A 12,093-nucleotide genomic window follows, 5' to 3' on the forward strand; every position below is an offset into this window, starting at 1 on the left:
GTACCAAATGACGTTTATCAACCCCTATATCTTTTGAACAATTTGTCTTGGAAACTGTGCCTTGCAGTGTCCGGAAACCATTAGATCACCGCTCTTACCCAAAGCTAATCACACTCTTTCCCCACAATATGTCTTTTGCTTAGATACCCAGGAGAGGGATTGCTGGGTCCTATGGTAATTCTATTCGTAATTTTTTGAGGAACCTCCACACTGCCTTCCATAGTGGCTCCACCAGTCTGTATTCCCACCAACAGTGTATGAGGGTTCGTTTTCTCCACAGCCTCTCCAACACTTGTTACTTTTTGTCTCGTTGATGATAACCAGTCTAACTGGGGTGAGGTGATATGTCATCGTACTTTTTATTTGCATTACTGATGATTAGTGATGTTGAGCATATTTTCATGTGTCTATTGACCATTTTGCATGTCTTCTTTGGAAACATGTCTTCAGGGCCTCTACCCATTTTTTAATCGGATTGTGTGTTTTTCTGTTGTTGTATAAATTCTTTATACATTTTGGATATTATCCCCTTATGGAGACGTTGGATTGTTTCTTTTTTGGTTGTTGTTAAGTTGTACGAGTTCCCTCATCGGTGGCGTTGTTTGCAAAAAATCTTCTCCCATTCGATCGGTTGCCTCTTTCTTTTGTCGATGGTTTCTTTTGCTGTACAGATGCTTTTTAGTTTGATATAGTCCCATTCATTTATTTTCGCTTTTACTTCCCTTCCCTTTGGAGTCAAATTCATAAAATGTTTTTTGAACTGAAAGTCTATATGTTCAGTACCTATGTTTTTTTCTATGCAGTATATTATCTCAGGTCTTCTCTTTAAGTATTTGATCAATTCTGACTTAAGTTTGGTACATGGTAACAGACAGTGCAGTTTCATTCTTTTACAGGTTGCTTTCCAAATCTCCCAGCACCATTACATTTATCCATAAACACATAGGTGCTCCACTCTTCATTGCAGCTTTATTTATGGTGGCCAAGACATGGAAACAACCAAATGTTCTTCAATAAATGAATGGGTGATGAAGGTGTGGTAGATATGCACAATGGAATACTATTCTCCCATAAGAAAAGTTGAAATAGGACCATTTGTGACAACATGGATGGATCTTGAGATTATAATGCTAAGCAAAATAAGTCAGAAATGAAAAGTAGAAAACTATATGATTTCACTGATATGTGGTATATAAAACTGAAAAGAACAAACGAACAAGACTAACAAAGAAGCATAAACTCATAGTCACAGATGATAGTTTAGTGGTCAGCAGAGGTAAGAGAACAAGGGTCTGGTCGATGAGGGTGAAAGGAATGAAATACATGGTGATGGAAGGAGAACTGGCTCTGGATGGTGAACACACCATGTGATATATAGAAGATGTATTATAGAATTGTACACCTGAAATGTATGTATCTTTGCTAACAGTTGTCACCCTAATAAAATTTAATTTAAAAAATAAGTATTCCTGAACGTAGAGCAAAGGGCTTCATCTTTTCACTATTAATTATGAGATTAGATGAGGGTTTGTCGTATATGGCCTTTATTATGTTGAGGTATTTTCATTCTATACCAATTTTAGTAAGTGTTTTAATCATAAATGGATGTTGTATCTTATCAAATGCTTTTTCTGCATCAATTGATAGAATCATATGATTTTTGTCCTTTATTTTGTTTATGTGATGTATCACATTGATGGATTTGCGAATGTTGAACCATCCTTGTGCCCCGGGGATGAACCTCACTTGGTTGTGATGAATAATCTTTTTAATGCATTGTTGTATTCGATTTGCTAGAATTTTGTTTAGGATTTTAGCATCTGTATTCATCAGAGATATAGGTCTGTAGTTTTCTTTTTTTGTGTTGTCCTTACCAGGTTTTGGTATCAGGGTAATGTTGGCCTCATAAAATGAGTTAGGGAGTAGTGACTCTTCTTCAATTTTTTGGAAGAGTTTGAGCAGGATTTTGCCAAGACATGGAAACAACCAAAATATCCTTCAATAGATGAATGGATAAAGAAGTTGTGGTATATATACACAATGGAATACTATTCCGCGTTAAGGAAAGATGATATAGGAGCATTTGTGACAACATGGATGGATCTTGAGAGTATAATGCTAAGTGAAATAAGTCAGACAGACAAACCAGAGAACCCTATGATTTCACTGATATGTGGTATATAAACCAAAAAGAACAAGACAAACAAATGAGAAAAAAATACTCATAGACACAGACAATAATTTAGTGGTTACCAGAGGGTAAGGGGTTGGGGGGTGCGTGATGAGGGTAAAGGGGATCAAATATATGGTGATGGAAGGAGAACTGACTCTGGGTGGTGAACACACAATGGGTTTTATAGACGATGTAATACAGAATTGTACACCTGAAATCTATGTAAATTTAGTAACAATTGCCACCCCAATAAATTTAATAAAAAAGGAAATAAAAGTTTAAAAAAAATAAGTAAATTAAAATGTGTGTGTGTGTGTGTGTGTGTGTGTTTTGCTCTGGCACCTCTAGACTGCGTTAAGGTTCTGCCCAGGTATTGCGCTACCTGACTGTTAGGTAATAACATCATCTCGCTCATCAAGTTGTTTGGCTGGTTTTTAGGAAGTAACGTGAGAAGCAGAATCACCACTGCTGTACACCATGTGACAGTGGACTGAGACTGGATCCTAGGACCATTACCAAAGGGTATATGTGAACCACACACTGACTGAAGGACCACAGGTATAATCCCAGGAAACCAGTTACCAGTCCAGGGATTTAAACGTGCAATAAGGTGAGCAGAAAAGTAAACAAAACATGGTTAAACCTAACTAATCTATGGAAGTGTGTAAATGCCTTGTTTACCTGACACATAATCCAGATGCACAGGAGGAACTGATGAATCCCAGTATGTGTACAAAAATGTATTAAAATCCTCAGTATCCGTTTCTGTCATGGCCATATTTTTGACAGGCATTGTCCACGAGCGGTAACCCGGGGCAGTGTGTCCACAACGTTTCTGAAAGCATTAGAAAGATAGCAGGGGGAATGAAGAAGACAGTTCAGGCTCCTGTCTTTGACGACCGTAGGCCCAGGGCTTTGGAGGCTCTGTGGCCCAGGCGGGGAAAACCTCACCCTGGAAAGCAGGACCCCAAGTCAGTGCGCATGCTCGTTGGTGCGCGTGCTCCTTGATGCGCATGCGCCGTGCAGCAGGTGGCAGTTGCTGCGCAAGCGCACTGCTGTCCGCGTTGTGCGAGCAGAGTTGGGACGGAGGCGGTCGTGTTCCTTCCTTCTAGATTCTCTGTGGCCGCTTGGGACTGAACGGGTAGGTCCCTAGATGAGTGCTCCCAGGTGTGGAAGGACGAGGGAGTGGGGGGACAGCCGCGGGCTTCCGTGGAGACGGGGCTGCTTCCTGTGGCTCCGAGGGGGAAGGTCCTCGAGGTCGTCGTCTCTCCCCTCGCTCGGGTCGTGGCCGCCATGGCCCCTGTGGTCCCGGTGGGAGCGGGCCGAGGGGGTAGTGGCTGGTGGGCCGTGGAGGGGAGGGGTGAGATGAGGACGGCAGTGCAGGGCCCTGATTTCAGTGGGGGTGGGGGCTGGCGGCCCCTGGACCAGCCCCGGGAGCCCGAATGCGGAGCCCTCCGTGGGGCCCGGGCCGGGGCTGGGCGGGCTGTGAGGCAGGGCCTAGAAATGGGCCCGCGGTAGGACTGCCACTGGGTCCCCGAGACGTGCCGTGTACCAGGCGGGTGCCGCGGGAGAAGCGGGCCTGAGGGGCTGGGTGGCAGCCCGTCGCCTGGGCCTTGTGGTCAGAAAACCGCACAGGCGGCCTGGCCAGACTTGAGCCTTCCTGTGTGTTCCAGCCCAACTTTATTGAAGCGGGAAAATGGGCCTTGTCGGTGGCCGTGGGCCCAAAGCAGCGGTCGCGGGAGGATCAAGGGTCTAGCAGGGTTTTCTTCAAGGTCTTCTTGGTGGGGAATCCGGTTCTGGAACCTAACCTGGTGTGTGCTCACGTGCTTACGGCGATGCTACTGCCAGCTTGTCCATCAAATAGACGGATTTACCAGCCCTTGTGTTTGCTGTGACCGGAAAGCCTGTGCCCTGCACTGACCCTGAGACGTATTTTGAAAGTGTTTCGAACTTTAAAAACGAATTACATTAATGTTTAGCTTCTGGTGTACAATGCCATGATCAGGTATCCACAGTATCCCTGAGGTGGTCTCCCAAATGGTTCAGTGTGAGGTCGGAGGGATAGTGGATGGGGGGAGGGGGGTTCACAGTATGCGGGATATAAATGATGAACGTCTAAGTATTACCTTGTTTTGTACACCTGAAACTAATAAATAAATTAATTAATTAAAAAAAAAAAAAAGAAAACTTTGCATCACGATCACCATAGAAAAACCTAGTATTTGTTGACAAAAATATGTAAGGTGACTAATATAGATAAAAATACAACAAAGACAAAAAAAAAAAACGAATTACATAGAACATAGCCGTGCAAATGGTACCACTAACCTCTTACGTGAACTTTTCAAGTCACCTTATTCTGCTTTCAGTGCGAAGTATGAGTAAGCTTGTGAGATCCAGATCCCTATGGAAAGTCCTACTGCAAGATGAAGAGGCTTCGGAGCCAGTTGGACCTGTGGTTGTGAGTGCTTTAATGTTCCATGTTTTCTCTTACCACACGTGTATGTCCTCAAAGTTCTATTGAACGACTATAGATGCAGTGAAAAATGTTTCCGTGTCGTGAAGACGAAGGAAACATCGATCCAGGAGGAATCCATACTGGCATTGCCAGTGGAAACACAGCCTATGACTTCTTTCTCAAGCTTGTTCCCCACAGACTGTGCCCATCCATCCCAGCGGAGAGTGAAATCGCTTCTCACGTCCTTGTGAGCAGCTTCTCTGGGAGTGGCCACAGTTTGGGAAGAGTCAATTCATCAAGAATGAGACTATAGAATCGTGCTTTTAAATGTATTTATGGTTATTTACGATTATTGTATATGTTTGTATCGTTGGCATGTATTAACATAAATCCTTTCCTTTGCCCACATGCACACACCCCTGGGTAGGGCCAGCTACCCAGTGATGAACAACCTCCACAAGTGGAGCCACCAACTGAGAGTCAGGAGATTACACCTGGGCAAGACAATGAAGATGAAGGAGTACCTGAGGTTCAAGGTGAAGGGAAAGGGAGGAAGAATGCCCGTGGTGGAAAGGGGTCAGTGTGTCTGGTGTATTGAGACATAGCGGAACTGTGGATGGAAACCATTGAAAGGCATCTCAAACATTCCGTGCAAATGGGCTGAAAATGTGAACAGAGTATAGTTTCCAGCTTCTTGCACTCTTTCAGTATAATGACTTTTGTCGTTTTCTGCAAGATTTCTTTTGTGTGTGCTTGAAAAGACAGCCAGTCTAAATCAGAGGAAACTGTGTAATTTTCACTACAAAAGTGTACATTCGTCCACTCGTTTAATTTGTTCTTCTTAGAACTTGGTTGAAGGGCTTCTCAGTCATTGCATCAAAAGTGTAAGCAACTTTTATGAGCGTGGGCAGAGTGCCAAGTCAGCATATCCTATAACACCTGAAGTAAAACCGATTTGCATCAGGAAGGTAGCTTCCTTTTAAGATGAGAAAACTGAGGCTACGTCAGCACTTGAGTCACTGACACAGAAGTCATACTTCATTCCAAGCTTTGTGGGCTCCTGTCATCTGTGTTGGTGTGCGAAGTAGTGAATGATTTTGTATCAAATGCTACATTGTCAGATGTGTCTGTATGGTCAGGTAGCTCATTGCTGCCATGAAAATAGATGCAGTTCAGTGGAGCAGCATAGATACTCCTGAAATGAGTTCAGAGAATGATGGCCGCTGTATGCCCTGTTTCCATGTTTTTGTTACGGTAAGTTTGGTAAAAGCTGGACAATTACGAATTCTGGCACATAGGTAATGATAGGAGTGTGACTTTTAAAAAGTGATGTAAAAGGGGTTTAAATAGTTTTAACGTTAGGAAATGCAAAAAATACCTTAAAATTATTATGAAACAGAAATTATTTCTTCTAACTCTATAGTATTTTCACCAAACATTTGTAGTAAGTTATTTACATGACTCAGGTCACGGATCCTTGTCCCAATTCTCTGTTGAGAGTTTTCCGCAGTATGACTGACACTACAGTCCATTCATTTCTTTCCACTCTACTTTCCTTCATCTCACTGTGAGGCAGATGTTTTGATGTTTATCACTAATAATTTGTTTTTATTTTTCATCCTTTTCTGAATGGGACTCATTTATCGAAATGAATTCCCTGCACGTAAATATAACTAGTTATTTTGAGATAGTAAGTTTTGGATTATTGTAGTAAGCGGATGAGGTCACTACCATAAGGGTTGTTATAGGCCCCCAAATGCACTCAGTTACGCCTGCGGTAAATCACGTTTCATTGTAATCACAACACCATCGATGGCGTAGCCCTCAGACTTCCTGGACAGAGCTGAGGCTCTCTATTCTTAGTACTAGATTGCAACATACGGGAAATACAGATGTCTGTGCTTTATCTTCAGACTGTCATTTAACATAAGGTTTCATATTACAGGAAAACAGAGATATGCAGTGCATCTTGACGTCACACTTCTTCTCCCAAAAAATACAGGCTTTTATTGCTATTAGCTGGAGGAATGATGATTTTAATTGACTTATTTATATGCCATGGACATTGGTCAAAAGGAGAACTTTTTTTTCTTGTTAAGATTCTGACCCAGAAGCTGATCTCCAGGACCTGGCTCTCGCTAAGACAGGTCGTGAGGGCAAAGTCCAAGGGGAGAGTGTACCAAATTTACAGCCCTTTCAAATGCCAGCAGCAGGTATGTTATCCATTAAAAATGCAACTTGTGTGTTTTCTTCGCAATCCCATCTCCGATACTATAGAGGTACCATGCTGTAACGTTAATAGAGTCATATATAAAGATCACTTGTAATAGAATTCTGCCGCAAGGACCTGACTGCCTGACTTACAGACTGTCAGAGATAGAAACAAATGATGTCAAAGCTATATTAAATTATAAAATACAATAACACATTGTTACCTTTGAGTACATGTCCTATCACTAACAGCAGATAATTTTCAGATTCTTTTATAATTCCTGCATTTAAGAAACACGTGAATGCATTTGTCATCAATATCAGGTTGTCTGAAATATGCTGAGGCACTGAAGTAGGTTCTAGTACCAGTTCTAAAATCATGTGTGTTTCTCTGGGACAATCTCATAACTTCAAAAACACCTTTACTCTTTTATAAATAGTGAAATCAAGTCAGATGCATTAAAATCATTAGCAAAGGTGATGTTTGCCTTCTCTGGTACTCTTGAATAGAATACAGAGAATACAAAGTTGCTTCTTTTTCATGACTTATACAGTGTCACCCTGAAAATAACCCCCAGCCGAACAATCGGCGCTAATGTGTCTTTTGGATCAGAAATTAATAGGAGACCCGGTGTTACATTTTATCATATTATGTTCCGTTATGTTGTATTCTATTCTATTTTATTATATTACATCACATTATATTATGCAAGACCAGGTCTTATAGAAAAATGAGACCAGGTCTTATATTAACATTTGGTCCAAAAGACACCTTAGAGCTGATTCTGCGGCAAGGTCTCATTTTCAGGGAAACACGGTACGAGAAACTATCATCTTGAGTCACATATTCAGATCTGAGTTGAGACTTCATAGTTAATAAGATAATCAGTAAACACTTCCCTTGAAGTTCCTTTTTCTTTATGGAGACCCGCATAGATTCTGTGCAAGTGTGGCCTCTGGGCTAGTAATAACAATCGCATAATAAATCTTTTGCCCAATGAAGCCTCACATGACAGTGTCATGAAATGGCAAGAGGAAGTCTCTTTGCTAGTTTCTGTGTCCGGTCCAGTAGAGAGAATGCAGACAAGCACTGATGCTCCAGGCTGGAGTGAGTGAGATACCTGTGCTGAGCGTGCTCAGTCACCACTGTCAGTTATTGACTGACTTTCCATTACACATGTATGGACCACGTGGTATGGTCACCTGTAACTATGCCACATGTGACATGTTGGTACACTCTCTCTCGCAAAAACGAATTATTATGATTTGAAGTTCAAGGACTATAAGCTTCATAAATTCAGAGTAGTCAACTTAAGGCTGTTTACTGGTCAAATGGAAGCTGTTCTCCAGAAAAAGGTCAGGCAAAGAGTGAGGGTGAGGACTCGGAGGGTCCTGATCGTCAAAGGCAAGATTTTCCCAATCTCCAGCGGATTGATGTGCTGGAAGCAGTTATGAGACCCAATTAGAATGCAAGTTGTTTGGTTTCCGACTTTCACAATACAGAGATGACATTTCTGTAGAGCTCGCATGAAAAGATTTTTGAATGGTAGTTCAGACCCCAAATGCCTGACTGCCTGACTCCCACTCTGTCACTTACAGAAACGACTTGGGGCAAAGATATATTGAACTATAAAATTTGAAAAACTGTTCTTAGTTTTTGGTCCATTTATATGCCATGTTGGTAGTTTAACCAATAGCAAATAATTTTCTATTTCTTGTATACTTCCTTCTTTTAACAGATACATAAGCATTTGAAATACTTTTCAGTTTGTGTAACATATGCTGAGATAAAGAACTGGTCTCTAGTATCAGCTTGAATATAACGTGTGGGATTCTGGGAGAACCCCTTAACTTCTAAACCGATAGCTCCTCTTACATACATAGTAAATTCAAATCCAGATGTACAAAAGTCCTTCTCAATGTTGGTGTTTGTGTTCTCTAGTTCTCTTGTATGTAACACATGGAATACAGAGACATTCTGTTTTTCCATGACTTATTTATAATAGTGTAACATCTTGAGAGACATTTCAGGATTTCATTGCAACTAAGATGATGAGTAAACAGTATTACCTGACCTTTAACTTTTTTCCTTTCTTTTTTTTTTCGTATTCACACCTGTATACTTTCTCTTCGATTCTGACAAACTTTGAATTCTTCTGGCTCTTAGAACATAATTGCACTTTAAGTCCTTTCCCCAAAGGGCCCCAAATGCCCAAATTGAAAAATGGCACGAATTATCTAGTTGCTAGATTCTGTGTCTGATCAGGAAGAGAGAATGCAAGCAGTCACGGGTGTCCAGGCCATTGGGAGTGAGGTCCCTGTACTAAGCACGCTCCCTGTCCCCACTGTCAGTGTAAGTGAGTTACTGTCAGGAATGAAAATGTGCGCACTGTGACAGTATCACCTGTAAGCATATCAAACGTGTCATAGTGTAAGTTCGTGCACCCAGCAATCAATTGATAACATTTCAGGCTCAAAGACTACAGCCTTAATAATTTCTGAGTAACCAATTAAGTATGCTTAGTCTTTAAACTTGCAACGTTTTTTTTAAAATATCACGATTGTGTATTTCTGGTGTGGCGGTTTCTACAATCTGCAGATTTAACAATGATTGCTAGAAGGAATCAATAGATTCCTAAAAGAAAGAAATGCACAGAGATAGTATTAGCCAAAAGGATTATGGAAAAAATCTGAATCATGTTTATTACCATAGAGAATGCTGTACAGAGTGTCCTAAATTCCCTTACTTCTTTGTCCCATAGTGTGAATTGGAAAGAGAAAGAGCAAGGGAATGGTATGACTTGCCTCTAACAGGGTCTGATACGTGCATTCTTTGTCCCTTTGTCACTTCTTACATATGTGTTGCATTACTCAGTTCTCATATTCCATTAAATAATAAAAATATTCATAATTAACGAAAGACAATGCAACTGCCATTTTCACAGTCACGTTATGATATTTTTAGTGTGGAACATAGAGTAATTACTGATTAAAGGTTACATGAAAATATCAATGAAACATCTTTATGTAAAAAATGGCACATCACAATTTCTGCCTGTTGTTTATAATACACTTTCAAATTTTCCCTACATTACGTAGTGGAAAACAATAAATACAAACGTTACGTAATATATGAATACCAGGGAAGTAGGAACATCCCTATGAGTAAAAACTGTCAACTCGGGAATCGTTAAATCCAGGGAATGTCATGTCATCAGTAAAGCAACGAGCCTGGGCTGTCTGGTTCACTGCTCACAAATGCCCTTCCTAAAATTTCCTCTGCTGAGGATGTTCCTATAAAATGTTAGAATATGCGTTTTCATGTCTCAGGGACAGTGAAGGCCCCAAGACTGTTTTTGACTCTATGAGATTATTGCATGTCACGTGGGCATCACTTGATTGGGACAGGTGACCGATACAGACTGGAGCGCCGCATTGGAGCTCCGGATTAATTCCACAGGGCATTCCCTGGTCCTAACACTGGAGGATAGAACTGAAGATGAAGCCAGTCTCGAGGTGGCTTCTTCTGTATGTCCTTAGTTGTTGGACTTTGGTTTATCTAGATTTCAGGAGATTCTCAATGATGGTTGTTCTATAACTTAGTTGTTACTTTGATATGGTCATGAGAGGACGCAAGCACAGTATTTACCTACAAGATCATATTCACCTGAAATCTGTGAAAACGTTTTCTCATAAGGGCCTGACCTGGAAACTGATCTCCAGAACCTGGCTCAGCCGAACATTGCGGATGAGGGCAGTGATGGTCCTGACGCCATGGAGGACATTTTACCAAAACTAGAGTCCATTTATATGCCAGAAGCAGGTACGTTACTCATAGGAGTACAGTTTTGGGGGTTTCTGTTATGCAGAAGCACAGCGTTACTAATATAGAGATAACATAGTCTAGTATTAATAGAGCTCACCTAGAAAGATTTTTGAAGTGTATTTCAGGCCCCAAAGGCCACACTGCCAGACTTACAGTCTATCAGCTACAGAAACGGGTTGAAGCTAAGCTGTATCCAATTATAAAAGTATGCAAACTATGATATTATCACCTCTAACCATATCAAATGTGTCGCATATGGATTTCTGCCTTCGCAAAGCGATTGTTTGCATTTCAAGTTCAAAGACTATCACCTTAATAATTTCTGAGTAATCAACTTAGTATGCACACGTTTGCAATTGATAACCTTTTCTATTAGGGCCTGATGTGGAAAGTGATGTCCCGTACCTGACTCAGCCGAACACTGGGGATGAAGGCAGCGAAGGTCCTGATGTCATGGAGGACATTTTACCAAAACTAGAGTCCATTTCTATGCCAGAAGAAGGTTTCTACCTAGAAGAATACACTTTACAGGGTATCTGTTTTCCACAAGCACGTCTTTAACGATGTAGAGTAACATACTGTAACTTTAATAAAGCTCAGATCTACATATTTTTGCCGAGTAATTGATAGGCCAGCTGGCTGTCTGCCTGACTTACGTTCTATCAGATACAGAAACGATGAGTGTCAAGGCTAATTGAATTATAAAATATGAAAGCCTTTTGTTACTTTTCATCCTTTGTACCTTGAGCCACCACTAAAAATTTCAGAAGCTTCTATAATTTTTGCCTATATCTAATACATCATGCATTTGATGTATTTGTCACTTGGTGTGAAACAAGCTGAGGTTCGGAAGTACCAGCTTTAATGTAATGTGTGAGATTCTGGGAGCACCCCTTAACTTCTACACGGTTTTTTACCCTTATATAAATTGTGAACAAATCAGACATATATTAATAAAAACCATCTTCAGTGCTGTTTTGTTGTGTTCTCTAGCTCTTGTGTATGTAATACATAGAACACAAAGACATTCTGTTTTTCATGACTTATTTATGATTGATGACATATCACCTTGTACCAGATTTTAAGATTTCACTACAACTAAGATAATGAAATAAGTCCGCTTTACGTGTCTGTTTCTGTATGGAGACCTGTATCCATGTGCTCAGATTCTGTCAAATTCTGACTTCTTCTGACTCTTCGAAAACAAATTTTAAATCTTTTTCCCCAGAAAGCCTCAAATGACTGAGTCATGAAATTGCCAGAAATAGACTAGTTTCTATTTTCTGTGTCTCAAACAGTACAGAGTGTTCATGCTGTTACCGATGACCAGGAGGCGATGCATAAGATACCTGCGCTAAGCGTGGTCTCCTTCATCACCGTCATTCTTGTGATTCCCTCTAATTTGAATGCGGAGACTAGGATATA

At 40.9% G+C, this 12,093-nt stretch overlaps 1 protein-coding gene across 12 annotated transcripts in view; it reads left to right on the forward strand.

The window, feature by feature from the left end:
* The window catches only part of LOC308495337 (P antigen family member 3-like), a 41,504-nt gene that overhangs the window by 26,773 nt on the left and 2,638 nt on the right, over positions 1 to 12,093 (forward strand). For 6 of the 12 annotated variants that reach the window (XM_081043352.1, XM_081043349.1, XM_081043348.1 and 3 more), the window contains 6 exons: positions 2,612 to 2,783; positions 4,543 to 4,634; positions 5,059 to 5,167; positions 6,731 to 6,844; positions 10,540 to 10,665; positions 11,045 to 11,200. In XM_081043352.1, the coding sequence (XP_080899478.1) occupies positions 4,551 to 4,634; positions 5,059 to 5,167; positions 6,731 to 6,844; positions 10,540 to 10,665; positions 11,045 to 11,200 (589 nt within the window). In that variant the 5' untranslated portion in view covers positions 2,612 to 2,783; positions 4,543 to 4,550. Of the gene's footprint in view, positions 1 to 2,611; positions 2,784 to 4,542; positions 4,635 to 5,058; positions 5,168 to 6,730; positions 6,845 to 10,539; positions 10,666 to 11,044; positions 11,201 to 12,093 lie in introns of those variants that run through there. The other 6 variants (XM_081043354.1, XM_081043346.1, XM_081043345.1 and 3 more) reach the window with 2 other exon arrangements.

This window comes from Rhinolophus hipposideros (genome assembly GCF_964194185.1).
Source record: "Rhinolophus hipposideros genome assembly, chromosome: X".
NCBI lineage: Eukaryota > Metazoa > Chordata > Mammalia > Chiroptera > Rhinolophidae > Rhinolophus > Rhinolophus hipposideros.